The sequence below is a fragment of the Schistocerca americana genome, chromosome 4, assembly GCF_021461395.2.
Source record: "Schistocerca americana isolate TAMUIC-IGC-003095 chromosome 4, iqSchAmer2.1, whole genome shotgun sequence".
In the NCBI taxonomy this organism is placed as follows: domain Eukaryota; kingdom Metazoa; phylum Arthropoda; class Insecta; order Orthoptera; family Acrididae; genus Schistocerca; species Schistocerca americana.
In genome coordinates, this window is record NC_060122.1 from 219,028,612 (window position 1) to 219,056,601 (window position 27,990).

Here is a 27,990-nt window from a genome sequence, read left to right on the forward strand (position 1 = left end):
AAAGCAGCGAGAAACAGGATATTTCTTAATGTTTTTCGCAAACTCTGAAAAAAAATCAACATTAGATTTTTTTGAGGAATTGTATTTACTACAGTTATGGAGTTTTTTTTAATACGAAATGCTCAGCTGAATCAGCAACGTTGAAACCATGGATCGAGGATTCAAATCTCGCTATGTTCAGTTTTTTCGTTCAGTATGGCACACCAGCAAGTTTTAAATATAATATTCATCAAATTTATGCTAAGTAACACATATCTAATCATCATTTTAATGGAAAATGCACATCTTCTTGTCTCTAATTACACGTTGCACACAAAATTCCAGTTTTCATTGCCAATATAAATATTTATTTATTGATATTTTATAAAATAGATACTTAAATGCGGCAGACGTACTGGAACTAATGTACGAAGCTCTTGTCAAACATCACTGTTGAACACTGGTGGGATGCACAACGGCATGTTATAAAAGAAGAGGAGGAAATATAGCGCTTGGATGCCTTTGTGGATTTTGTTGGTGACCGACTCGTTATCTTTATAGCACTACCGAAACGTTTTTCTTGGATTCGAATGTGGAACGAATTGAGAGATTATAAGACAACTGACTGGAAGTAATACCTCCAGTGGCTTCACTATATCACTATGCTGTGAAATCTCTGCAGTATAATCTTGCGTCACACATATCTCGAGCAGAAGATTACCCTGTGTCTCAGAAGAATTTTTATTACGCTTGCTTTTAATTACAATACTATGTTATCTGAGAACGAGGATGTTATGCTTTATGCCTGTCCTAAGAAAAGGCGGTATTGCTGGTGTTTGCCGAAATTATTTCACTCCATTTAAAAATTAAATGAATTCAACTTTGTATTGTTTCTCTGCTCGTTTCTTTTTAAACCGTAACTGAAACTGCTCACACTGCTACAGGTTAGACGGACCAGCTAGTTAAATGCGTCGGTAAAGCTGTTGTCCTGTATTATCGCTCAGTCGAATTGCGCGTAACGCACAGCATAAAACTTATCCTCATTATCGTACTTGACCATACTCGTGACAGCTTGGCTCCCACTATACTTAAAATGAAATCGAATGAGATTCCAGTAAACATGGAAAAATACTGCAATTTAATCAGGTTTATTCGTGAGATGAAGGCAGGATAACAGGACATTTGATATAAGTCGAATGAGAACGATCGAATCGTTCCGCACGTTTTATAGTCTCTGCCAGAGATAATATTGAACCCTGTCAGAGATAGCGGACAATGAACCAAGTAAATATTTTGATTTAGCTGTGTTCGCCAGTAAAGTGTGCTGTAGGTGTCGGTATGTAGATTAAGGTGAAGAAAATACAACGCTGGCGTTTGCGACGGCTGCAGCGACAGCGGTGTAATGACTACGTCTTCGTGACAGTGTAACCGCTGCAATGGAACAAAATGCGAAATTTATCACTGTTTATTTGTGTACTGATAAAGTTCTACAGATTGACATAACAGCTTCACCAACAGCAGAAGACGCTTGCGTAGAAATATGTAAACAGATTGGAGTAGGCCCCGTTGCTAGGTATCTTTTTGCTCTGAAGCTTCGGGACACCAAATTTTTCTGCCCTGATTATAGGACTTTGTGTGAAAATGAACAGTACGAGTTTCGTATTAGATTTAAAGTACCTAGTCTTTCACGATTAAGGAAGGTTGACATTAAAGCCTATGACTATTACTTCAATCAAGCCCGACAAGATGTGATGAACAATAAAATTCCAGACATCAGCTACGACAAGTACAAATGGGAACTTGTTGGCTTAGGTGTAGCTGATATGTACAGGGTGATGCTTGAGACAGGTGTAGATAGAGACAATGTAGAAAGTGATTACAAGAAATATATACCCAAAGAAGTGGTTAAGCATCATATGTTTTTTATTAAAAGACCAATACATGAATCTTTATGTCAAATTAGTAATGGTAGTAGCAAACATGATGCATGGTATGTGAAAGGTGAATATCTAAAACAGTTTGAGGAAATGGCCCCCAATTACTTGACTGAAGAGTACAAGGCGTTAATGGATGAGGGAGGCTCTATTGTCGCAGTGTGGATGAAAATAAACCCATTCCACAAAGAAATGCCTGGAATTTCATTCCGGTATGATGGAAAGAAACAGGTGAAATTATAATATATCCCTAAGTAGCTTTGTACAATTATTAATTACTATAATTACTTTGAGATATGTTTAAATTGTTGTACTTGTCCATGATCTGTTGCCGTGTTCTCGTGCAGCAGATATTCCATTTAATGTGCCATACCGATGTAACAAGCTGTGGGCTGTGTGTTTCTGTTTAAATGAATATTGAAAAGCTCTTGATAAATAATATTCCATGTGCTTAACAATGAGATTACATCATCATGGGCAAATAAATTGGCTCCACAGGTCACTTCAGTATGTTATGATTTTATACTAAACCTATGTTTTTGGATGGGGTCCGCCTTTAGCAAAACACAATTTTGTTTTTTATCCCATACCTGTTTCACTGCAGTTGCAGCATCTTCAGTGGCTTTTATTTTATGGCTGTTAAAGATAAAAGCCCACTGAAAATGCTGCAACTGAAGTGAAACATGTAGGCCTATGGCATAAAAAACAAAATTGTGTTTTGCTAAAGGCGGACCCCATCCAAAAACATATGTATTGTTAAAGCAAACACAGGAAAAAAGAGCTTCAACCCCAAGATGATTATTTTATGCAAAGCTGTTTTGGGTTTTATAAATATTTATTACGTATAATGGATAAGACATTGCTACAATTTCTAGAAACTGGTACAAATAAGTTTTTAAAGTTTACACTCCTTATAGCTACGTTTCGTACCAATCTGAGATTTCTTGTTCCACAGTGAATGACTTCATCTCAGAGTAAAATTCCAGTCCCCAACAAATTACTGTGTGTTTTGTTAGATACCTTTACCACAAATTATGCTATGTTTTTTAATCAAGAAGGATAGAAAAAGTCTTGCCACTTTTGCACTTGAATATAAAAAATGGAACTTTATTAGTTGTAAATAAGACTTTAGCCTATGCATGTTGAAGAAAACAAGTGGAAAGTAATTTACCATAGCTGAAACTGCCACAATTCATATTTTTGTGTGTTCCACATCCCTGATGTGCATCTGTAGTCCATCAATCATTGTCTGATTTTGATAAAGATAACATAGAATAATTCTTTGCTACTACTGAGGATTCCTTCTTGTTTGAGACTTGGAATAGTATTCACTAAGTCTACTGATGACACCTCAGTAGCTACTTGTAGACGAAGTACTGACTATGGTTGCAAAAGCAGACATTAACAGCTGTGAGAGCACTTTCTTAATAACATAGTTATCCATATGTCACTGTCCGAATAAGTGTGTGCAGAAGATGAAGCTGCTGTCTGCCAGCTTAGTGTGGATTCTTGGGGATAGCTCATTTTTGCAAGGCATATCAAGTGTGAATAAATGAAGTGGTTGCTCTGTATTACCTATAGGGCTTACGTTAATCAAAAATGACTCGACATAATACTTAACTCTGATTGCATTGATACTGAACTGTAGAATGGTGAAACAGCTCTCTGCATGAGAAAGCTGCACCTGCCTGCAGTTTCTAAACCCCCTGTCATGTCATGTCTCTTACTTCCTACTCCATATCTATACCGTATATGGAGGTCTCATGCCCATATTCAGTTTTTGTCTCTTCGTTTCCATGCTCTCACTACTTGTTTCTCCTGCAACATAGTCTAGTATAAGGCTTGATACAAACAAATCTGTTAAATGTCATGTCTGAGGCTTGTGACAAGTTTCATCTTTTTTCCTATTTTGAACATTACAATTCAGTTTGTGTTGACTATTCAGTTAGACACTTATCTACCTCATAAGATATGTTAACTCTATTGTATTGTTATTCTACCATAGAGCAGGTACTCATTAGAATTCCTTACCATAATTATATAAATTACCACTTCTGTAATTCAGTGATGGTTTTTGTGAACGCTGTCATTGAGGAGGAGTCTTCTGTTGGGTCGACAGAAGCGTCCGATCCCATGCGTCGGCTTTGACCCGTGACGTAAGGGTGTTGTGTGTGACGCCATGACGGCGCGGAGTTTGGTTTGAGTGTGGCTGTCTCCAGTATTGTTTTATCTTATTTTATTTGCTTTTCTGATTTGTTCGTTCTATCTCGTGAGATTTTTTTTTTTTTTTAATTTAAAAACACTTATTTTAATTATCTGTTTCCTCCAATTTCTGTTTTAGTTTATTATATTTATCTTTCTGATCTGTTCGTTCTATCCCGTGAGATTTTTTTTTTTAAAGACAAAAAACACTAATCAGCTACTGAAGCATCTTTATCTTCTATGGGTTGCAGGGGTTACGACCCCTGTGGAGGTGGGTGGGTATTCATGCATGGCTGTCTTCACTTACACGTTGTAGCTACGCAACGCGTCTAAATTTGTTTATATTTAGTTTGCCCCCCACCCAAAACACCCCATTTCCCGCGCTTGTCCCGTTAGTGTCATTAGGCTTCTTGTGGAAAGTGTGTGTGTTTGTTTTTGTTTCCGCCATATTTGTGACGTCATGGGTCAAAGCAGACGGGCGGGATCGGGCGCTTCCGTATTTCCCTTATGTTTATCCCTGAAAGGTTCTATATTGGAACTGCTATTAAAATGTGCTTGCCATGTAATTCATGACACTCATGGATGACCCAACAACTGAAATTGGAGGTAGTAAAGCAAAAGCGGAAATGCTGATTCTGTTTTCAAATGTTCCTTTACTTCAGAAGAAACAGAGATATTGCTCCAGTTTACTTCTTGCACCTCTGCGGAGAGGGGTGACACAGATATTAGTGTCAGTGATGTTGAGAAACAGCTAAAACTAAACAACATTGCAAGATGTGATGGAATCCCTCTCAGAGTCTATACATAATTAACGGCCAAGTCCTCTGTCATTTTAATCATAATGAATGAGCATGTGGTGGCAGATGAGTGATAACGGAACTAGATAAAAAAGGACAGGGTCAACCGAGAACTGATGTAGGACCTCTAGGAAATGAGCTATGGGGAATGGAAATCTCGAGCATTGGATTGTAATAACTGGCAGTGAATTGTTGAAGATGCCAAGATTCACAGTGACCTAAAGTGCCACAAAAGAAGAAGATCGGAAGAAGGCACTGCTAACACCAGTTTATGAGAAGGGTTGCGGAAGTTTCCCACAAAACTATTGCCTTATCAACTTTCGCCTTTTCTTGATTCTTGAAACATATTCTGATCTAAAACATGATGTAATATCTCAAACAGAAAGACATATTCCACACCAACCAGCATGGATTCCGAGAACATCAGTCATGTGAAACACAAATTGTTGTTCTTTCATGACAGCCTGAAAACCATGGGTCAAGAGAATAAAGTGGATGCAGTATTTCTTTACTTCTGGAAAGCTTTTAACTCAGTACTAAACAAATGATTATTAATGAAAGTATGATTATATGGGGTGTCAAAGAAAATTGTGATTTGATTGAGGATTTCTTTGTTGGGAGAACACAGTCCGTTATCTCAGATGGTGAGTTATGGACAAAAGTAGAACTAACTTCAGCCCTGCCATAGGGAATGGTATACAGATCCTGGTTGTTTGTGTTGTGTATTAGTGATGTGGGATGCAATTTCAGTAATAACTTCAGACTTTTCACAGATGATGAAGTTATCTATAATGAAGTAGTTGTTACTGTTGTTGTGGCCTTCAGTTCAAAGACTGGTTTCATGCAGCTGTCCATGCTAGTCTATCCTGTGGAAGATTCTTCATCTACATACATACTCCACAAACCAATTCGCAGAGACCAATTTGCAAATAGAGAAAGGGAGAAATGACTGTCTGTAAGCCTCCGTAAGAGCCCTAATGTGTCTTATCATGTTCTTATGTGAAATGTCTGTTGGCAACAGTAAAATTGTTCTCCAGTCAGCTTTAAAATCTGGTTCTCTAAATTTTCTTAATAATGCTCTGCAAAATGAACATCAGCTTCCCGCCAGGGATTCCCACTTGAGTTTACAAAACATCTGTGTCATACTCATGTGTTTATTGAGCCTACTGATAACAAACCTAGTAGCTCACCTCTGAATTGCCTTGATGTCTCTATTTGATCTGACCTAGTGGGGATCCCAAACACTTGAGCAATACACAGGAGTAGGCCACACTAGTGTTCTATATGCACTCTGCTTTACAGATGAACCACAGTCTTCTGAAACTCTCCTGATAATGCAAAATTGACCATTAGCCATTCCTATTACTGTTCTTATGTGCTTGTTCCATTTCATATTGTTTTGCAATGTTATGCCCAGACATTTAACTGGCGTGATGATGTCAAGAAGCACACTACTAATGCTGTAACGTTACAGGATTGTTTTCCTTCTCATCTGCATCAACTTACATTTTTCTCCATTTAAAGCAGGCTTCCATTCATCATGCCAGCTAGAATTTTTATCAAAGTGATCGTGTATCCTCCTACGGTCACTTAATGATGACACCATCCCGTACACGACAGCCTCATCAGTAAACATCTGCAGATTGCTGCACACCCTGTTTGTCAAATCATTTTTGTATGCAGAGAACAACTACTGCTGCAACATGCATCTGTTTAAACCTGCTTACCGTAGTCTATAATGGGATCTCTTTCCCTCTACAATTTTTAGCCCTCCACACCCCTCCATTACAAATGTGATGATTCCTTGATGCCTCAGTATGTGCCATATTAACCACCTCTTCTTCCAGTGACATTATGCCATGAAATGTTTTTCTCCAGTTTGATTCAGTGTCTCCTCATTAGTTATTGTATCCAACCATCTAATCTTTAGCATTCTTCTGTAGCACCATATTCCAAAACCTGCTATCCTCTTCATGTCTTAACTGTTTACTGTGTGTATTTCACTTCTGTACAAGACTACACTCTAGAATGATACATTGATAAATGACTTCTTATCAACAAAATTTATATTTGATGTTTACAAATGACATTATTTCAGAAATGTTTTTCTTGCTATTACCAGTCTGTATTTTATATCCCGTCTACTTTGGCCATCAGCAGATACTTTGTTACTGAAACAGAAAAACTCGTAGACTACTTTTAGTGTCTCGTTTCCTAATCTAATTCCCTCAGTGTCAGTTGATTTCATTCGGCTAATTCCGTTACCTTTTTTTACTTTAGTTGATGTTCATATTTTGTCTTCTTCCTGAGACTCTGTACTCTATTAAACTTCTGTTCCAAGTCCTTTGCCATTTCCGACAGAATTACAATGTCCTCAGTAACAAAAAGTTTCTGTTTCTCCTTCTAGAACAGTAATTCACTTTCAGATTTCTCCTAGGTTTCCTCCTCTGTTGCAGATAGAATAAAATAAGGCTCAACTACAACCGTATCTCACTCCCTTCTCAACTACTGCTATCCTTTTACGTCCACAACTGTTTTACCTGCAGTCTGACTACAGTAAGGATGTTCAAATGGATGTTGCGGTAGTTAGCAGAGATAAAGAGGCTTGTTTAGGACAGACTGTGTGAAGAGCAACATCAAATCAGTCTGCAGACTGAATACCAGAACAACAACACAGCCATACATCCACAAGATTTTTTTCGAAATAAAGAGAAATTAATAAAGAAACTTAGTTTGCTTATTTTCACTCTGTCTTATCTCCCGTCTACATGTACACAGATACTCCGCAAGCCACAGTACAGTATGTGGTGGAGGGTACACTGTACCACTACTAGTCATTTCCTTTTCTGTTCCACTTGCAAATAGGGTGAGGAAAAACGACCCTCTATATGCCTCTGTATGAGCTCTGATTTATTGTATCATACTTTTGTGGTCCTTATGCACAATGTATGTTGGCACCAGTAGAATCGTTCAGCAGTCAGCTTCAAATGCTGGTTCTCTAAATTTTGTTAATAGTGTTCCTCGAAAAGAATTACGCTTTCTCTCAAGGGATTTCCGTTTGAGCTCCTGAAGCATCTCCATAACGCTTATGTGTTTTTCGAACTAGCGAGCAAGAAATATAACAGGCCACCTTTGAATTACTTAAATGTCTTCCTGTAATCTGAAGCGGTATGGATCCCAAACAATCAAGGAGTACTCAGTAATTGGCCGCACCTGTATCCTATGTGTAGTTTTACAGATGAACCACACTTTCCTAAAATTCTCCCAATAAACTGAAGGTGACCATTTGCCTTCCCTGCCAGGGTCCACACATGCTCATTCCATTTCATATCGCTTTGCAGCATCATCTCCAGATATTTAAACAAAGTGCCTGTCAAGCAGGATACTACTAGTGCTGTATCCAAACATGAAGGGTTCATTTGTCCTACACATCCGCTTTAACTTATATTTTTCTACATTTAGAGCTAGCGCCTTCCATAACAGCAACTAGAAATTTTGCCCAAGTCATCTTGTATCCTCCCCCGCAGCCATGCAGCATCAACAACTTACTGTTGCACCACAGCATTATCATCAAATAATTGTAGATTGTTGACCACCCTGTCCACCAAATCATTTTTTTGTTTATAGAGAATTACAGCAGTCCTCACACTTTTCTGGTGCACTTTTGACGATACCCTTGTCTCTGATGAATGCTCGCCATCAAGGACAAATTACTGGGTTCTATAACTTAAAAAGTCTTTGAGCGGCTCGCATATCTGTAAACATATTCCATGTGCTCATACCTTCATTTGCACTCTGCAGTGGGGCACTGTGTCAAATGCTTTCCAGGAATCTAGAAATATGGAATCTGCCTGTAGCCCTTCATTTGTAGTTTACAGTATATCATGTGAAAAAAGGGCTAGCCGAGTTTCACACGAGCAGTGCTTTCTAAAAGCATGCTGATTCATGGAATAAGCTTCTCAATCTCAAGAAAATTTATTGTATTCAATCTAAGAATATGTTCAAGGGTCCAGCAGCAACCTGAAGTTGACTCAGTAATTATGGTGTAGGTTTTCGTTTTACTCCAGGTTGTCTTGTGGTTTTATTCTCAGGGTTTCCACAAGTATTGGAAATTAGGGAATTTCAAAAGTGTCAGTGAAATCAGGGAAATATCAGAGAAATTTGAAAAGGACACTGGAAAAAATCTCGTTTTTGTCTCGGTAGATGAAATGGTTTTTAACTGGGATATCATGCATTGTTGCTGGTTTGGTGCAGTTGAGTATGTGCACCACTTCCTTATTCCCTCACTCCTACTGCGTCTCCTCCTCCTACCACTGCCCTCATCTTGCAGTCATTGCTGCCACTATTTCTAGCCTCTAGTCTAGTAACTGCCGATGAGAGACAGGGAGGTGTGATGAGTGCTTTGTTTGGATCTGATTTTAGAGACTGTAAACACAGGGACCGAAGATGGCAGTCGTGTTCACGAGTTGTGTTTGAGTGACGGTATAAATGTGTGAGTGCTCCTGTTTTCTGACAAAGGCTATAGCTGAAACTTTAGTTGTGAGAGTGTGATTGTCTCTTCTGTGTGGCTGTCTGCAGCTCAGCGATCATCTTTACAGTGAATTGGTTACTATCCTCATTATTATTGACTCTCAGTACTTGCACAAGTTATCTGTTGCGTGATCATCACGGTGTCATTTATCCAACACGGTATCTGTCACTTGTGAATAGCTGGACACACTGCAGGCCATTTCTGTGAGTGTGTCTAACGGATCGGACTCGTCGTTTCCCACTAATGTGAAGCCCCTTCCCAATGGATCTAGTCTCACCAATCTGCCCGCAGGCTTGTCTGTTCATGTGTGGTGTAATGCAGAAGATTTTCTTGGTTTATCCACGGACCCAGGACTGCGGTATTCCTTGGCAGGCCAGAGGCCATGGGCAGTGGATTTCAGGAATTACGACATTCTGGCAGCAAGTAAAGTGTGGAGTTTTATAGACATTTTATTTACTCTAGTACATTTTAGCACTACAAAAGTAGTTTCTTTATATTTTAGAAAGTATGGACAGTAAGAAGAAGAAAATGTCAGCAGTTGCTGATGGTTTGTACGCTTTGCACTCACATATTTCTCAAAAGAAATGTCACACAATACATGTAAGATAATAGACATAACACAGTGGGTAACATCTAACAATAACGAACTTAGTAGAGCCAACATTTTATTGGCAGTCACCTATAGTATTTGTTTACACAACTCATTCCTTCCATGTACACTTCTTTCAAACGGAGGCCTCTTTTCTGTGGTTATTTCTGAAATCACTGTAGGTATTTTAAATCTATATTGTGACTCCACGGAAATGTGTATTTCTGTCAATAAATGTGTTTTGTTTTATTGAAATAAAATAGCATCATTGCTCTTAATGAAACACATATACCATTTGGTTTCCTTTTTCCATCCAAAAACAGTTTGTTAAAAAAGATATTGATTTTATTGCTTAAGAGTTTTGCTCTCATCAGGAAGTGCCATCAGCTTGTGAGTTTTTTTTATATAGTTCCTTGTTTGGCACTATTGTTTCTTGTACTGTACTGCAAAGATGGATTTAATTTACCTTTAGTTATTACAAAGCAGCTACAGACAATATGGTCACACAAATGAAAAATTTTTTCTGAAATTTCATTTCAAATTCCGCAGCTTAGTTTTTATAACAATATTGTGGTCCACAGTTGGAATACTGTCTAGAAATTTTTCAACCCTCTTTTTGAATGCCCTATTTTTTACAGCATTGTTTGTGTAACATCCATGTGTCAATTTTAACAAGTAAGGTAGTTCACAATACAGTTGTACGTGTTGTGATATTGTCATAGGTCCAGCCCCTTCGTTATAGTTGTAGCAAGTAAAACTTGTTGTTTCTTGAAAACCACTCACTCAGGAGTGGCAAATTTCGAGTGACAGCTACATTTCTCTTGTTTCCTTGTTAAAAATAGTGGAGTTTGCACAATGTCACCTCGCTAACATGCTAATGCACTTGCAGTTGTGACAGAATCCTGAAACAGTGGTTAATTAAATTAGGAAATGTGGTCAATTCAGGCCAAAAATGTATGAAAAATCACATTTTCAGTATAAAAACGTACATGTAATTTCTTTATTTATCTTGTTGCAAAGTCATATTAATTCTCATTTTGGCAGCTATCGAAGACTTAAAAAATTACATCATTCCATTACATACAATGTGATAGGTAAGGAAATTCCACATGCTTATCATGTAGAAAAATGCTGAGATATTTCCTTCGCATCATTTGCCAAAATCTCGTTTCATTAACTCGGGCCACTTATGAGGCTTGAGGGACACTGTGAATATTTTATTCTTGCATTGTGCTGGTACAATCTCAAGGTCCAGCCTCCACAAACACACAGGCAGAGGCTGCAGGTATCAAAGAATCCGCCAGAAATATCAGTGGCTCTTCGGGAAACTCTGTTTTTTGTTTGGTATCTCACCTTCAAAGGCACACCAGCTTTTGATTGTTGAAGGAGTGTTGTCAACAAAAAACTTTCCATCCTCAGTCATGCGACAACTCTTGTAGTAATGAAGTAGTACATCATGGTGAAACCAAGAAAGGTGAAATTAGCGATGAATGACGGGAGGTCTGAGGGCATCAAGGCCCACAAGGTGTCAGAATTCCAGGCATGTTGCACAGTATGCAGCAAGTCTTTTGTTTTCACTAACTAGGTTAAGATGGCCGTAATCAGCCATATGGAAGAATCTAAGCTCTCCAATGCAGTTGTGGTGGTCAAGCAGACAGCGGACATTCATCTTGCACGCCAGCATAGTGGCGCTCAAATGTGAACTAAAGATTTTGGCATTTTTGACATATCCTTGCACAGCTTGATATAACCTATCCTTTTCTGATGTCAAATTTTGGCGTTACTTATAAAACCTTACCACTGGTTTTTCAGTGAAGAGGGAAGATCGGCAAGGTATGCCTTGCTGCCCTGCTTTCCCAATGTTTCTGTTGTTCTTGCTTCCTCTTTAGATGAGAGGGTTGATTTCATTAACGTCTTCTTCATCGCATGTGTGTTCTGAAACTGGACAAATCCATCTATTGAAAACCTCTAGTCTTCTCCTGATTTAGGACAAAGATTCCTGATTTTCAGCATTTCCTTCCACCTCCTGATTATTTCATTATTTCTCCTGATTTTTAGCGATGATCATCAAATCTATGATGGTTGTTTCAAAATTCCATTTCAGTTTTTGGCCAATTCTGGGAAGTCCTTTGCTTATTAATTTTTTTAGTCGATTTACTCCTCGGAGTTTGTAGGAATCGGGAAGTTGCACGTGACATGTTATAGACTGTGCTTTTTCCTGTTTTCTGCGCATTTTGTAGAATGTATACTTATATTGCTCAGTTTTGTGCTCTGTTTGGACTTGCGTTTGTGGGTTGTCACTGTGTCATTGCTACTAAGTTAAATAGTTTTCTCACTGTGGTGGTTTTGATTACCTGTCTATTGGCGAGTAGGAATTATGGTATATTTTTAAACATATTAGTGTGGTTTTACAATAAAATTACTTTTAAAAATCACTTGATCCATTCAACATATGGAAACTATTAATTTATTAACGTCTACTAGCTCTTGAATTTGTACAACCTAAACATTTATAATACATGGTATTCTATCTTCATTCCTGTATTGTTACGCATTCCAGCATGAATGAATAAATCTGTAGCTGTATGTATTATGCCTACCCATAGTGCCAGTGTTAATGTGGTGTTTTTTACATCACTGGATATTTTTTAGCACTAAACATTGCTATAGTAAAGGCACTGTATGCCCAGAAATGTTGTGCTGAATGGCTGTGTGACAGTAAATTTGCATCATAATACTTTGTTAGCAGCTTGTGCTCACATATAAGCCATAGTGGCAAAAAAAAAAAAAATCACAAGATAACTGCAGCACCCTAAACAATACCTTTCAAAACCATAAAAGAATCTTTAGAAGTGAGTCAAGCTGAGGGTTCCCTTGCATTTTTTGCCATTTTGCGATCACATCATGTGGTCACTTAAGTGAGTTATACATGAGTAAATTCAAACAATGGTTTTGCCAGAAAACTTCAAATACATAGAACAAAGTGTAGTGCTCATATGAAATAGGATTAATTACATGTTTAGAAATACAGAAGTACATACTTTTTTTGTCAACTTACATCTTTACTTACCCATAAGATCTCAAAATTTGTCAGGGAAAAATGCTAAAACTTGTCTAGAAATCAGGGAATTTCACTTGGGGGAACTTGTGGCAACTCTGATTCTCAAGTGCAATGAAAGTGAAATAAAAATATATTGTCAGCAAAAACAATCACATTGTATGAATTAGGTATCCTAATATTTAGCAGAGGCCATTTTCAAAGACTTGCAATTACATGTCTAATACATTTACTCCATAATTTCATTTGTTGTAAATAATATAAATCATCTCCTGCTGAACTGTGATTGATACAGTTAAAAGTCATGTATATTTTGCCTCTTTGTGTAAGACTCTGAACAGGGTTTCTGTAGTTTGGTAGGAAAAAATCCTCATTATATCAGCTTCAAACATGAAATAAGGAATTCAGAAGCCTCACATATTCAATAGAAAATTAAATAAATACATAATTAGCCACTTGTACAGTTTACATCTTTATACCTAGATTCAAATGTTTGTATGTCCATGTTTGGTGCATGACAAGTAATGTAAACAGACTTTTGCTGCTGTGGATGTAAGTTACATAACTGTTGTATTGCAAGTAGCATTGTGATTGTCTAGTCATATAGCTAGTGCAGGTGATTAATGCAGCTATTTAATATATTTTACTGAGGAATGAGCAAGTTTTCCTTTTAAATTTACTGTGTCAAGTACAAATAATTTACAGCAGCTTAATGACAGTTACATTTACATACATCAGTTGTCACTGTGTTATTTCACTTGTGTCACTGGAAGTCCCTGTTCATGAAGGGAACTGTCAAACATGATGAATAAAAGTTCATGAAAGGTGTACTATCTATGTTGCAGCTCACAGCAGATTTGGCACACAATATCGTTTTAAAAATACAAATGTAATGCAAGTTTTATAAATTTAATTCCACTGCATTAATGAGTGAAACTGTATTTGTTTCAGGCTCAGGCTGATGGGCATGATTGAATTAATTGATTAGTTTTCATTGGAAATGGGAGTTTGAGCAATAGAAGCAGTTCAGAAAATGTACCAGAATATTAAAGTTTTTATGCAAAGCAATTTCTTCCATAATTTTATATCAGAAGGGCTGTAATATAAGTATTCCACTGATTCAATATCTTTCTTTATTCCAGTGGTCACATCTCTGTGCAATAGATGATCTTTGTTTTATATCAGTCAGAAGTGATCGTACAATAGAAATATCAAGAAAAACAGGAATACCTTCATACTTAAAATTTCAGTCCACTCCTATGTTACTTTCATTTGTAAGCCTCCTGGATGGTTATTATCGATTGATGGTGAAATGGACTTTCAACTTGTGTAAAGATGTTCCAACACCATCATTGAAAAGGCTGTACATGCTGAAGTGCCATGGTCCTGTTGGGTAAGTCAGCTATATTTTGCAGTTTAGTTGTGTTTTACAATTGCAGCGATTGAAGTAAAAGTGCTGTATTGTCTTTAAGATTTAATTTTAAAAATCTCTGGTTTGAATCATTAATTCCAGCCAAAGGCAACATTTACAGTTAATGTCTTATGTTTTAACTGAAATGGCTCTTTTGTTTACAGAGGAGAATTTTCGTATGCGAAGTTACAAGAAAAGAGGAACAACAAAGCTGGTTGCTTTATTTTGAGAGAAAGTGAAACCAAGTATAATGTCTACTATTTGGATGTCTGCACAACAGAAAGGTAAATATTGTGATACAAAATTTCTTAGTAAACAATTAAAATGTCTTGTAAGAATATTAATGTAATAGTCTGAAACTTAATTACATACATAAAAGACAAGCCTGCAAACATAATTCTGTCAAAGTTGTGAGATTTATTTAATATTCTACCTGTACTGTAGATGATGTATGCTTTTTCACAGAATATTTGAAATTTTAGCACATTTTTGAAATATAGTAGATAATAAACATAGTACAGGGTACAGGGTGACCCTGTCAAACCTCCCACATTTCAAAAGCCCAAGAATAGAAAACTGAAATGGTTATGATAATGAAATTGCACCATATGGTAGGGCATTTCAAAGAAATTATTTCATAATCATCAGTACACTTCTACATGTGAACCATTTGTAGCATGAGGAATATTGAGTCTGTGTTAAGTTTCTTGGGCCATGTTCTTCATAGCATGTCCTCTGTCACTGTTGCAATCACATCAGGGACATGACATCTTAACATACAAATATCATCCCTTTTGGTTGCGTACATGTGGTCCTTCACAAATCCTCACAAGAAGAAATCCAACAGGGTAATGTCAGGGGAACTTGGTAGCCAGATCCTCCACATCTGATCCAGCGATCGGGAAGTTTTGAATCCAGCTGCTGACCAATGCAGCAGAGCTCCATCTTGTTGAAAGTTGATGTTGGGTTGCAAATCTTGTATAGAGTAGCATGGAGAGCTGCATCAAACCAGTCTCTGAACTGAAGACCACAGCACACGTTACACAACAGCACACAAGCTGCTCCAAAATATCCAAATACACTGACCCATGCACTGCGCTTTCTGCAAAGAATGATCCATCAATCCGGCCATGCATTAGCCCATACCAGACATTCAGTTTAGGGGTATCATGAACATGGTCAACGATATTATGCCTATGTTTCAAGCCCCAAATCTGAACATGATATCACATAACTGCTGCACATGCGTGAAAGGTTGCCTCATCTGAGAAGAAACGTCTTTCCTGGGAGCTGGCATTCATGTTAGTACACTGCAGCTTATCCTTAGCAAATTGTTGTCAGCGTGGTTTGTCATTCGGCATCAGATGTTGTAGAATTTGCAGTTTGTAAATATTAAAACGGAGATGCAGGTTTTCTACACAGTGGAGTATTGCTCAGGATACATTAAGATGCCTAGGTGCCTGCTGAATTGACTTTTGTGGCCTTCTGAGAAAGGCTTGTCTGATGTCCTCCACTGTTTCTTTTGAAACGCTGTGGCATGCACCGTCAGAATGTTTCAGAACAGTTCCAGTTGTCAGAAACTTATGATAAAATTTCTTAATTGCTTTCACATCAGGTGAATTACATCCATACAACAGACAATAATTTCTTTCTTTGCTATATAATTTGTGATTTCGTTTCTACAAAACACAGTACTATTTGTATTCTTCATTGGAGCATTTCATTTTAATCAGTTTGATAAAAAGCAATTTTCCAGTTTTCTGTCGACACAGTACTTCATTCTCTCACATCTCCACTCTCTTTCTTCTTCTGAAATCACTCTTTCCATTGTCTGTTTGTTGATCATGGTTTGTAGTCTGCTGTGCTGCTCTTCAAATTTCTTGATTTTGTCTGTTTCATTTTTTAAATTTTCTATTGTGTTTATCTCAAATCTTCCTTAATTTCTGTAATCCATATAGTATTGCTCATACCGTACTGTCATTTCTGTTATATTTCCTTGATGATTCTGCTGCCTTGTGTCTTGATCAGACGTCCAAAAAATAATGTATGTTTATAGCTGATCATGCTCTTTTCAATTCCATTTCCTTGTAGACCTTCATAGAAGCTAGCTTCCATTGTTCGTTTTCTTGATATTTTGTGCTTACGCACATTCTGATCGTTCTGCTGTGTATAATATGAGGACCCCAGAGGTCAAGGGGTCTAAATGACAAAATCGTAGTTTCTAGAAAATGCAAGTCAAAGTTTAATGGTTTTCATAGGAGGGGACATGAGATTTTCACCATTTTGAACATTTCAGTTGAATACTCAGGTCCTTAGCCTTTCATTACCAGTGATAATAAATAGGTAGAACATCTGGTTTATAGTTGGACAGGTACAAAGAATGGGCAATACACACTTAGACCCCTTTACTTATCACTTACAATAGAATAAAATGATAATGCTCAGAGTACATACTCAACATAACAGACATTTATTTTTATAACAGGATACAGTATTGCGTCAATAGTGTACTGATTATTTGTATTTTGTAAATCATTCGTATCACAATCACCATCTGTGTCATAGGTGTTGTTATCCAAGTCCGTAGCGACATCATCATCATCATCATCATCATCGCCCACATTATTAATAGCTCCAAATGGTTCCCCAGTCTTTGTTTCATGGGATAAATGTTTATAAAATTGGTGGTGTATCGGTGGCACAAATTGCAGAAGTTCCATCAGGTCTTCATATTTTGTGTATTTTAGCTTTGGTTTCACAGCAGTGAACTGAAGACTGGGAAGTTGTTTAGGCATTTTTCCTGTTCATTGTTTTTTCATTGGCAGTTTCTGGTAAGGCAGAATACCTTCAACTGATGTTGTCTTATAAGAAATGGTACCCGGGTTTGCCTTTTCAAAATGAAGTACCTGCATTCCTCGTATCCCTGGCACAGTGTTCCTAAAGTACCGCTAGTGGTTGAAGATCAATGAAGTCTTCATCTGTCATTTTAGTAACAACAAATTTTTGACTCACTGTGGCAGCCAGATTCATCCAGTCACATTGGTTCCTCTCACTTTTAAGTTCAATGATCCTAAAGTCGTGATCACATCCATTGTATGAATGACTATAAATGAGGAAATAGTGATGAACAGTTTCAGTTTGGGTGTTCGTGACAATATAACACCAAAAGTTTACTATTAGATGCCTCTGGTTTTGGCCTCCATTGTTGTCACTGAAGGCTGAGATGTGCTTCACAGTGTGAGGAAGACTGGATATACTTCAGCAGGCAAGATGCTATCTCCTGGCAACCCCTACTTGCCTGTCCTTCATGCCACATAAACATATGGGCAGTACCACTGGTTAAGTTGTGAATATTGAGGTTTTATGTCCACAACTGTCGCATATAGTAGGCTTTTGAGTTCGTCACATTTGGTGTCTGCAACATCTTTTGAAGATCAAAGCTTATTGCAACATGGTTGCCATCCTTTAATTCCTTGCATTTCCTTTTGGCTTATTTTCCTGCTTCTGCCTTCAAATTCTTTTTCAACTTCAGCTGCCTTTTTTTCATCTGGTGTACCATGTACAATTTTCATTTGCAACCTGTCACAAGTAACACAGGTATCAGTATGAGGCCTGTGAAAGCTTTTAGGTTTCACTTTTTTGTCTTCGCGGCAAAATGTTTCATACATTTTACTCATCATTGCCACACTTAAGTTTGAATGTAAGTACTTTCAGTTTGGAGCTTTTGCTCTACTGTAATGGCTTCTACATCTACATCTACATTTATACTCCGCAAGCCACCCAACGGTGTGTGGCGGAGGGCACTTTACGTGCCACTGTCATTACCTCCCTTTCCTGTTCCAGTCGCGTATGGTTCGGGGGAAGAACGACTGTCTGAAAGCCTCCGTGCGTGCTCTAATCTCTCTAATTTTACATTCGTGATCTCCTCGGGAGGTATAAGTAGGGGGAAGCAATATATTCGATACCTCATCCAGAAACGCACCCTCTCGAAACCTGGACAGCAAGCTACACCGCGATGCAGAGCGCCTCTCTTGCAGAGTCTGCCACTTGAGTTTATTAAACATCTCTGTAACGCTATCACAGTTACCAAATAACCCTGTGACGAAACGCGCCGCTCTTCTTTGGATCTTCTCTATCTCCTCCGTCAGACCGATCTGGTACGGATCCCACACTGATGAGCAATACTCAAGTATAGGTCGAACGAGTGTTTTGTAAGCCACCTCCTTTGTTGATGGACTACATTTTCTAAGCACTCTCCCAATGAATCTCAACCTGGTACCCGCCTTACCAACAATTAATTTTATATGATCATTCCACTTCAGATCGTTCCGCACGCATACTCCCAGATATTTTACAGAAGTAACTGCTACCAGTGTTTGTTCCGCTATCATATAATCATACAATAAAGGATCCTTCTTTCTATGTATTCACAATACATTACATTTGTCTATGTTAAGGGTCAGTTGCCACTCCCTGCACCAAGTGCCTGTCCGCTGCAGATCTTCCTGCATTTCGCTACAATTTTCTAATGCTGCAACTTCTCTGTATACTACAGCATCATCCGCGAAAAGCCGCATGGAACTTCCAACACTATCTACTAGGTCATTTATATATATTGTGAAAAGCAATGGTCCCATAACACTCCCCTGTGGCACGCCAGAGGTTACTTTAACGTTTGTAGACGTCTCCCCATTGATAACAACATGCTGTGTTCTGTTTGCTAAAAACTCTTCAATCCAGCCACACAGCTGGTCTGATATTCCGTAGGCTCTTACTTTGTTTATCAGGCGACAGTGCGGAACTGTATCGAACGCCTTCCGGAAGTCAAGAAAAATAGCATCTACCTGGGAGACTGTATCTAATATTTTCTGGGTCTCATGAACAAATAAAGTGAGTTGGGTCTCACACGATCGCTGTTTCCGGAATCCATGTTGATTCCTACATAGTAGATTCTGGGTTTCCAAAAACGACATGATACTCGAGCAAAAAACATGTTCTAAAATTCTACAACAGATCGACGTCAGAGATATAGGTCTATAGTTTTGCGCATCTGCTCGACGACCCTTCTTGAAGACTGGGACTACCTGTGCTCTTTTCCAATCATTTGGAACCCTCCGTTCCTCTAGAGACTTGCGGTACACGGCTGTTAGAAGGGGGGCAAGTTCTTTCGCGTACTCTGTGTAGAATCGAATTGGTATCCCGTCAGGTCCAGTGGACTTTCCTCTATTGAGTGATTCCATTTGCTTTTCTATTCCTTGGACACTTATTTCGATGTCAGCCATTTTTTCGTTTGTGCGAGGATTTAGAGAAGGAACTGCAGTGCGGTCTTCCTCTGTGAAACAGCTTTGGAAAAAGGTGTTTAGTATTTCAGCTTTACGCGTGTCATCCTCTGTTTCAATGCCATCATCATCCCGTAGTGTCTGGATATGCTGTTTCGAGCCACTTACTGATTTAACGTAAGACCAGAACTTCCTAGGATTTTCTGTCAAGTCGGTACATAGAATTTTACTTTCGCATTCACTGAACGCTTCACGCATAGCCCTCCTTATGCTAACTTTGACATCGTTTAGCTTCTGTTTGTCTGAGAGGTTTTGGCTGCGTTTAAGCTTGGAGTGGAGCTCTCTTTGCTTTCGCAGTAGTTTCCTAACTTTGTTGTTGTACCACGGTGGGTTTTTCCCATCCCTCACAGTTTTACTCAGCACGTACCTGTCTAAAACGCATTTTACGATTGCCTTGAACTTTTTCCATAAACACTCAACATTGTCAGTGTCGGAACAGAAATTTTCGTTTTGATCTGTTTGGTAGTCTGAAATCTGCCTTCTATTACTCTTACTAAACAGATAAACCTTCCTCCCTTTTTTTATATTCCTATTAACTTCCATATTCAGGGATGCTGCAACGGCTTTATGATCACTGATTCCCTGTTCTGTACATACAGAGTTGAAAAGTTCGGGTCTGTTTGTTATCAGTAGGTCCAAGATGTTATCTCCACGAGTCGGTTCTCTGTTTAATTGCTCGAGGTAATTTTCGGATAGTGCACTCAGTATAATGTCACTCGATGCTCTGTCCCTACCACCCGTCCTAAACATCTGAGTGTCCCAGTCTATATCTGGTAAATTGAAATCTCCACCTAAGACTATAACATGCTGAGAAAATTTATGTGAAATGTATTCCAAATTTTCTCTCAGTTGTTCTGCCACTAATGGTGCTGAGTCAGGAGGTCGGTAAAATGAGCCAATTATTAACCTAGTTCGGTTGTTGAGTGTAACCTCCACCCATAATAATTCACAGGAACTATCCACTTCTACTTCACTACAGGATAAACTACTACTAACAGCGACGAACACTCCATCACCGGTTGCATGCAATCTATCCTTTCTAAACACCGTCTGTACCTTTGTAAAAATTTCGGTAGAATTTATCTCTGGCTTAAGCCAGCTTTCTGTACCTATAACGATTTCAGCTTCGGTGCTTTCCATCAGCGCTTGAAGTTGTGGTACTTTACCAACGCAGCTTCAACAGTTGACAATTACAATACCGATTGCTGCTTGGTCCCCACATGTCCTGACTTTGCCCCGCACACGTTGAGGCTGTTGCCCTTTCTGTACTTGCCCAAGACCATCTAACCTAAAAAACCGCCCAGCCCACGCCACACAACCCCTGCTACCCGTGTAGCCGCTTGATGCGTGTAGTGGACTCCTGACCTATCCAGCGGAACCCGAAACCCCACCACCCTATGGCGCAAGTCGAGGAATCTGCAGCCCACACGGTTGCAGAACCGTCTCAGCCTCTGATTCAGACCTTCCACTCGGCTCTGTACCAAAGGTCCGCAGTCAGTCCTGTCGACGATGCTGCAGATGGTGAGCTCTGCTTTCATCCCGCTAGCGAGACTGGCAGTCTTCACCAAATCAGATAGCCGCCGGAAGCCAGAGAGGATTTCCTCCGATCCATAGCGACACACATCATTGGTGCCGACATGAGCGACCACCTGCAGGTGGGTGCACCCTGTACCCTTCATGGCATCCGGAAGGACCCTTTCCACATCTGGAATGACTCCCCCCGGTATGCACACGGAGTGCACATTGGCTTTCTTCCCCTCTCTTGCTGCCATTTCCCTAAGGGGCCCCATTATGCTCTTGACGTTGGAGCTCCCAACTACCAGTAAGCCCACCCTCTGGGACTGCCCGGATCTTGCAGACTGAGGGGCAACCTCTGGAACAGGACAAGCAGCCATGTCAGGCCGAAGATCAGTATCAGCCTGAGACAGAGCCTGAAACCGGTTCGTCAGACAAACTGGAGAGGCTTTCCGTTCAGCCCTCCGGAATGTCTTTCGCCCCCTGCCACACCTTGAGACGACCTCCCACTCTACCACAGGTGAGGGATGAGCCTCAATGCGGGCAGTATCCCGGGCAACCACAGTCGTAGTCCGATCAGGGGATGCGTGGGACGAGCTGGCCGTCCCCGACAAACCCCCATCCGGACCCCCACAGTGATGCCCATTGGCAACAGCCTCAAGCTGTGAGACCGAAGCCAACACTGCCTGAAGCTGGGAGCGAAGGGATGCCAACTCAGCCTGCATCCGAACACAGCAGTTGCAGTCCCTATCCATGCTAAAAACTGTTTTGCAAAGAACGTCTGAACTAATCTACAGAGAGCGCAAACAAATCAACAAAATTTAAACGGTTATTAAAATACAAGATTGCCTAGTAAATGCAGTAATGCTGCTACTTGCGCACTGCTGACACTGCTCGGCGGCGGGAGGAGACTACGTGAATTTACACTATTCAGGTACTAAAACGCGATGCTACAACTCTCAAATACTGTAATACGCCCGAAATTTATGAATTAAACAATTCAAGTACCAAAAACACGCAAAGAAATTAAGAATTAAACTATGTAACAAATGAGTGGGCTAGGAGTATACAACTTGCTGCTCAGCTGCTTATCCAACGGCGGCAGGGAGGCTTGTGTACATTGGGAATCTTCTTATATGCTCCTACATTATTGCAATTCTGTTTGCTGGAATTTTATTTGGGAACTCCTTCCTTCCCCATTTGTCACATGGCGAAATGCCTTATGTGTTAGATCTTTTGTTAATGACACCATTTCTTATCCTTTTGTTAGATATGTCAAGTGTTTTTACAAAAAGGATTTTCCACTCTCTAAAACCATCCAGTTTATAAATAGACGATACGTCTTTGTGCGTAACAGCTGTGGTTTTCTTCCTCAACACAGGCTGTAAGTCTATGGCACAATTCAAGAACGATGTCTAAAGTTCCCAGCTACCTGGTGTCCAACAATATCTAAATATTACTTCCCTCTGCTCATGGGGAATATTGTTATTACATAACTTTTTAGCCCCTTGTAGCGTCATATTGCGATCAAGACTGTCCTGTGTTCCTCAATGTCTTCCTCTTCTGAGATTTCAAAGTGTGCTTCCTTCTCACCCTTTTTTTCCCGGGCTGTGGTTCAAGGGGAATAGCATTGGCTAGCAAGTCCTCAATTTGACCAGGTCTTCATTCTGCTTCTTCTTCTGTGTCATCTAAAAATAATGTATATGAAATCAAGGTTTTTGTAGTGTCGGCTAACAATGTTGTGGTACCTTAAATTGTATTAAAATGTAAACACAAAAATAAACATGTTAGATACGTATCTGGCTTCAGACATATACAACTTAAAAATGTAATGTACCTGAAGAATTCTCATTGGTTTCATCATCATCATCACAAGGATTCCAATCACTGTCTTTATCAGAATCACGACCACCCCCAAACAGTGGTGCATCACTGCTACTACTAATATAACTGTCATTGTCATTATTGGTATCGCCAGACTGTTTCTATTATCAGCCTTGGCTTAGGATCTGGAAGCAACTACTTTTTTAAAACAGATTCATACACAATGTCATTTTTTGTTGCTACACTGATGAGAGGCCTAAAGTTTCTGTACTTGTACTACTAAATAAATAAATAAATAAATAGTTACCCAGATAGAAATATGTAAGCAACTAGATAAAAATTGTATTGTAACAAAATGTACCAATCATTTGCAGCTTAGGATGTACCTTTCTCATTCCCATTCATTGTATACAAACGATGTATTTACAGTTACTTTGTATGAAATGCCCAAATGTGACTAAACACAGCACCAAATGGTCACGTGTCAGCTAATCTTGTGTGAAAGATAATGTGGTGACACACTTTATCACTAGCTCTGATGCCTACTTCCATGAACAGAATCTATTGCACTGTTTGGTGGTAAGGGTGTCCTAGTGGTATTGAACCTCTAGTGCCCCACTGTTTAACTACAATACACCAAATAGTCAAGGGGTTTCATGATAGATGGCACGTACTGTCTATAAAATCACTGGGATCCCTTTACCACCGAACAGATTAGTATTATCAGTCTCATTCCTGTACTTAACCCATTTTTGTCAAAAATGTCACGTAGACCACTTGACTTCTGGGGTCGTCATATATGTTAGCTGTCTACTTATACAGTGTTGGTTGGTTTCACTGGCATTTGTTATTTCTGGTGGCAAAACCATTTGTAGTGTTTTCATTTGAAGCTGTGGAGTGGCTTGTTTTGTTGTATTTGTTTGGGTGATGTGCAGCTTGCTTATTTTATTTACATCACTTAAATTTTTTGTTGAGGTTGAATGGCATGATTTCTCTTAAATGTTTAAGTAGCTTTATGATTTTGATTTCCTGTCCTTCTCATGACGTTTTGTTGATGATTGTTGGGTTAGTTAATGTAATTTATGTTTTTACAGAGCCTGTTGTAAGGACAATTTTCCTCACTGTTTTCTGTAGTGATTTAACTTATCAGGTTTCCTGAATGTTTTTGAAGCAAGGTCATCAGATAGTTTAAATTTATGTTATCTTTGAGTTTCCAATTTTGATGTTCTTCTGGTTAACCTTAAACAATTCTCTCACTGTACATTCAAAGACAGAAAATTTGCTTCTGGAGTGGACTTTAGATATTATGTTGGTTGTAGAGAGACCTATTAGTTTGAATAATTTTGCATTTTTTTAAAAATTTTCAATGTTTATGTCTGTAGACACTTTTTGTAATGGATGACACATTCTGGCATTATTTTCTCTCTTGTACCAACCTCTTCATCCCTTATTAGTACTAACACACATTGTCCTCAATTATTTTTTGGAAATCTTCCAGTCTCTGTCTTCACCCACGTTTTGTCCTCTTCAGTTCTCTCTAGTATAATGAGTCATTCTCTTATGTCCTATCATCATGTGCTTTCTTCTTCTCACATTTTTTAAAACATATTTCTTTCCTTCTTGATTCACTGGAAGACTTCCCCATTTCTTACCTTATCACTTCACTTAATTTTGCACATCCAGTTTATACATGTCTTAGATGCTTCAGTTCTCCTCTTTTCCACATTTCCCACAGTTTATCACTTATTTCCATACACAGTAGCTCAGATGTACATTCTCAGGCATAACTTTCTCAAATTTTGTCTGTGTGTGATACTAATAGATTTCTTTTGATCAAGAATACCTTTTTCATGTGTACCAGCTTGCATTTTGGATCTTCATTACTTTGTGTATCATATGTTATTTTGCTTCCAAAGTAGTAGTGTTATTTCCCTTCAGCAGCCTTGTGGCCCCCAGTTTTGATGTTAAGTTTCTCACCAAGTTCATTTCAGCCACATTTTTCATTAATATCCTTTCAGTATGGATTTTAATGCCACTCCTAGACCCCTCTGGAGCACTTCTTTCTTGGTCTCCCATTATTATTGATCCTTCTTGATTCTTACATATATTATATATTACCTTTCTTTCCACATAGGTTATACCAGTTCTTTTGGTTAATTTTACAATGTGAAACACTTTTCTTAGATCGACAAATAATATGAAATGGTTTTAATTTTTCCTAAGTCTTACCTCTAATGTTAAACACAAAGTCAGAACTGCCTCTGGTGCCTTTGCCTTTTCTACAGCTGAACTGTTTGTTATCTAACAGATCATATGTCCTCTTAAAATCTACAAATGTTCTTGCTAGAGACACGTATTTCCTGCATTCTAGTATGAGTAATTTTAATGCGATGTTCTGCACAGCTACACCTGGTCTAAAACCACCTTGGTATTCATTTAATTCTTGCTCTTGTTGTCATGTAATCCTGCTATACAATATTGCAAAGAAAATCTTGTCTGTGAAGTCTAGCAGTGGTATGTCTCTCTTGGTAGTTATTTGTATTGCTCCAGTTTTATGGGTTGGATGATGTATTACTGTGATCTGATATTTGGGGAATTTTTCTGTTATCCAAATTTTTGATAAAGCCATATGTAGGGGTAAATGAACCTTGCTTCTGTTGGGTTGGTCTTGTGTGTCTTCATATAATAATCATATAAATCTTTGGGTTATGTTTTTTGTTACAGCTTGAAACCGAAAACATACAAAATTGAGAAACTGGGAAATGAACGATATTATTTCAGTAAAGACGAGAAAGAATATAAATCTATACCTCAACTTGTTGCTGCTTACCGATCAACTTCTGAGGGTTTATGTCTTCTGGAATGTATTCCTCCATCAGAATATGGTTAGTATTCTTGTCATATTGCAACATATTTTAAAATATGATGTACTTCTGTTGTCAGTTGTGGTTGTACAGACATAGTTGTAGACACCTGTTTAAAATTGTGATTTACATTTCTCTCATTACAGACAAGTCTCAGTTACTACTGTGCAAATTGGATTATATGACTGTGGAAGATTTATCTGGGGTAAACTTGGAAGAAGAACTGAAGTCAAGTCCACCACAGTGCATTGACGTGAAGACCCTTCAAGTTTACAAAAGTATGAAAAAACATGTTTTGTACATAAATTAATTATTTCTAATTTTCCTACATTTTTCAGATAACCAGTATCTTGCTTGTATTACACTGGTGAACACATGAATGATTAGCAAAAGTCAAGATAATGGATAATGGAGTCCACATGAGTATTTATATAGTAACTGTCTACTAAGCTGCATTTACACTGAGTTTAAAAACATGTTTCTAATTGCAACATTGTTCTACCAAGGTCAACAACAATGTTTGTTGTTCGTCTCTCTGTCTACAATAGCAACCAAAATTTCTTCGTACATATTCACATCACCTGCTATGCGGAACTGGTAGCAAACATATCACATTGAGTATTCCCATCAAGAGTGAAGAGAAAGAATCACTGATGTGTGGTGCTGCATTATTAATACTCAACAAAAGAAGCAGACGGAGAAAAAGATGTAATCATGTTGGTGAATGAGAGCATTAGAGACTTCCAACAAGTTTTACACATAATTTCAAACCTTTAAGAAAGTTTTGCTTGCTGACACCCCTCACAAAAGGATGAAAAGAAAAGTGCAGTAAAAGTTCGGCATCAGACATGATTTTTAATTTATTACTTCTTTACTATTGGCTCTACTCACAACACAGTGTGCAGACAGTATCCGCATGTTGTTGTTGTTGTGGTCTTCAGTCCTGAGACTGGTTTGATGCAGCTCTCCATGCTACTCTATCCTGTGCAAGCTTTTTCATCTCCCGGTACCTACTGCAACCTACATCCTTCTGAATCTGCTTAGTGTATTCATCTCTTGGTCTCCCTCTACGATTTTTACCCTCCACGCTGCCCTCCAATACTAAATTGGTGATCCCTTGATGCCTCAGAACATGTCCTACCAACCGATCCCTTCTTCTGGTCAAGTTGTGCCACAAACTTCTCTTCTCCCCAATCCTATCCAATACTTCCTCATTAGTTATGTGATCTACCCATCTAATCTTCAGCATTCTTCTGTAGCACCACATTTCGAAAGCTTCTATTCTCTTCTTATCGAAACTATTTATCGTCCATGTTTCACTTCCATACATGGCTACACTCCATACGAATACTTTCAGAAATGACTTCCTGACACTTAAATCAATACTGGATGTTGACAAATTTCTCTTCTTCAGAAACGCTTTCCTTGCCATTGCCAGCCTTCATTTTATATCCTCTCTACTTCGACCATCATCAGTTATTTTGCTCCCCAAATAGCAAAACTCCTTTACTACTTTAAGTGCCTCATTTCCTAATCTAATTCCCTCAGCATCACCCGACTTAATTAGATTACATTCCATTATCCTTGTTTTGCTTTTGTTGATGTTCATCTTATATCCTCCTTTCAAGACACTGTCCATTCCATTCAACTGCTCTTCCAAGTCCTTTGCTGTCTCTGACAGAATTACAATGTCATCGGCGAACCTCAAAGTTTTTATTTCTTCTCCATGAATTTTAATACCTACTCCGAATTTTTCTTCTGTTTCCTTTACTGCTTGCTCAATATACAGATTGAACAACATCGGGGAGAGGCTACAACCCTGTCCTACTCCCTTCCCAACCACTGCTTCCCTTTCATGTCCCTCGACTCTTATAACTGCCATCTGGTTTCTGTACAAATTGTAAATAGCCTTTCGCTCCCTGTATTTTACCCCTGCCACCTTTAGAA

The 27,990-nt window shown here is 38.6% G+C and overlaps 1 protein-coding gene across 1 annotated transcript in view; it reads left to right on the forward strand.

Moving 5' to 3' along the window:
- Positions 1 to 1,245: 1,245 nt before the first annotated feature.
- The window catches only part of LOC124613155 (tyrosine-protein kinase hopscotch), a 189,515-nt gene continuing 162,770 nt past the window's right edge, over positions 1,246 to 27,990 (forward strand). The window contains exons 1-5 of the mRNA XM_047141782.1: positions 1,246 to 2,144; positions 14,233 to 14,483; positions 14,666 to 14,785; positions 25,904 to 26,064; positions 26,190 to 26,321. Of these exons, the coding sequence (XP_046997738.1) occupies positions 1,416 to 2,144; positions 14,233 to 14,483; positions 14,666 to 14,785; positions 25,904 to 26,064; positions 26,190 to 26,321 (1,393 nt within the window). The 5' untranslated portion in view covers positions 1,246 to 1,415. The remainder of the gene's footprint in view (positions 2,145 to 14,232; positions 14,484 to 14,665; positions 14,786 to 25,903; positions 26,065 to 26,189; positions 26,322 to 27,990) is intronic.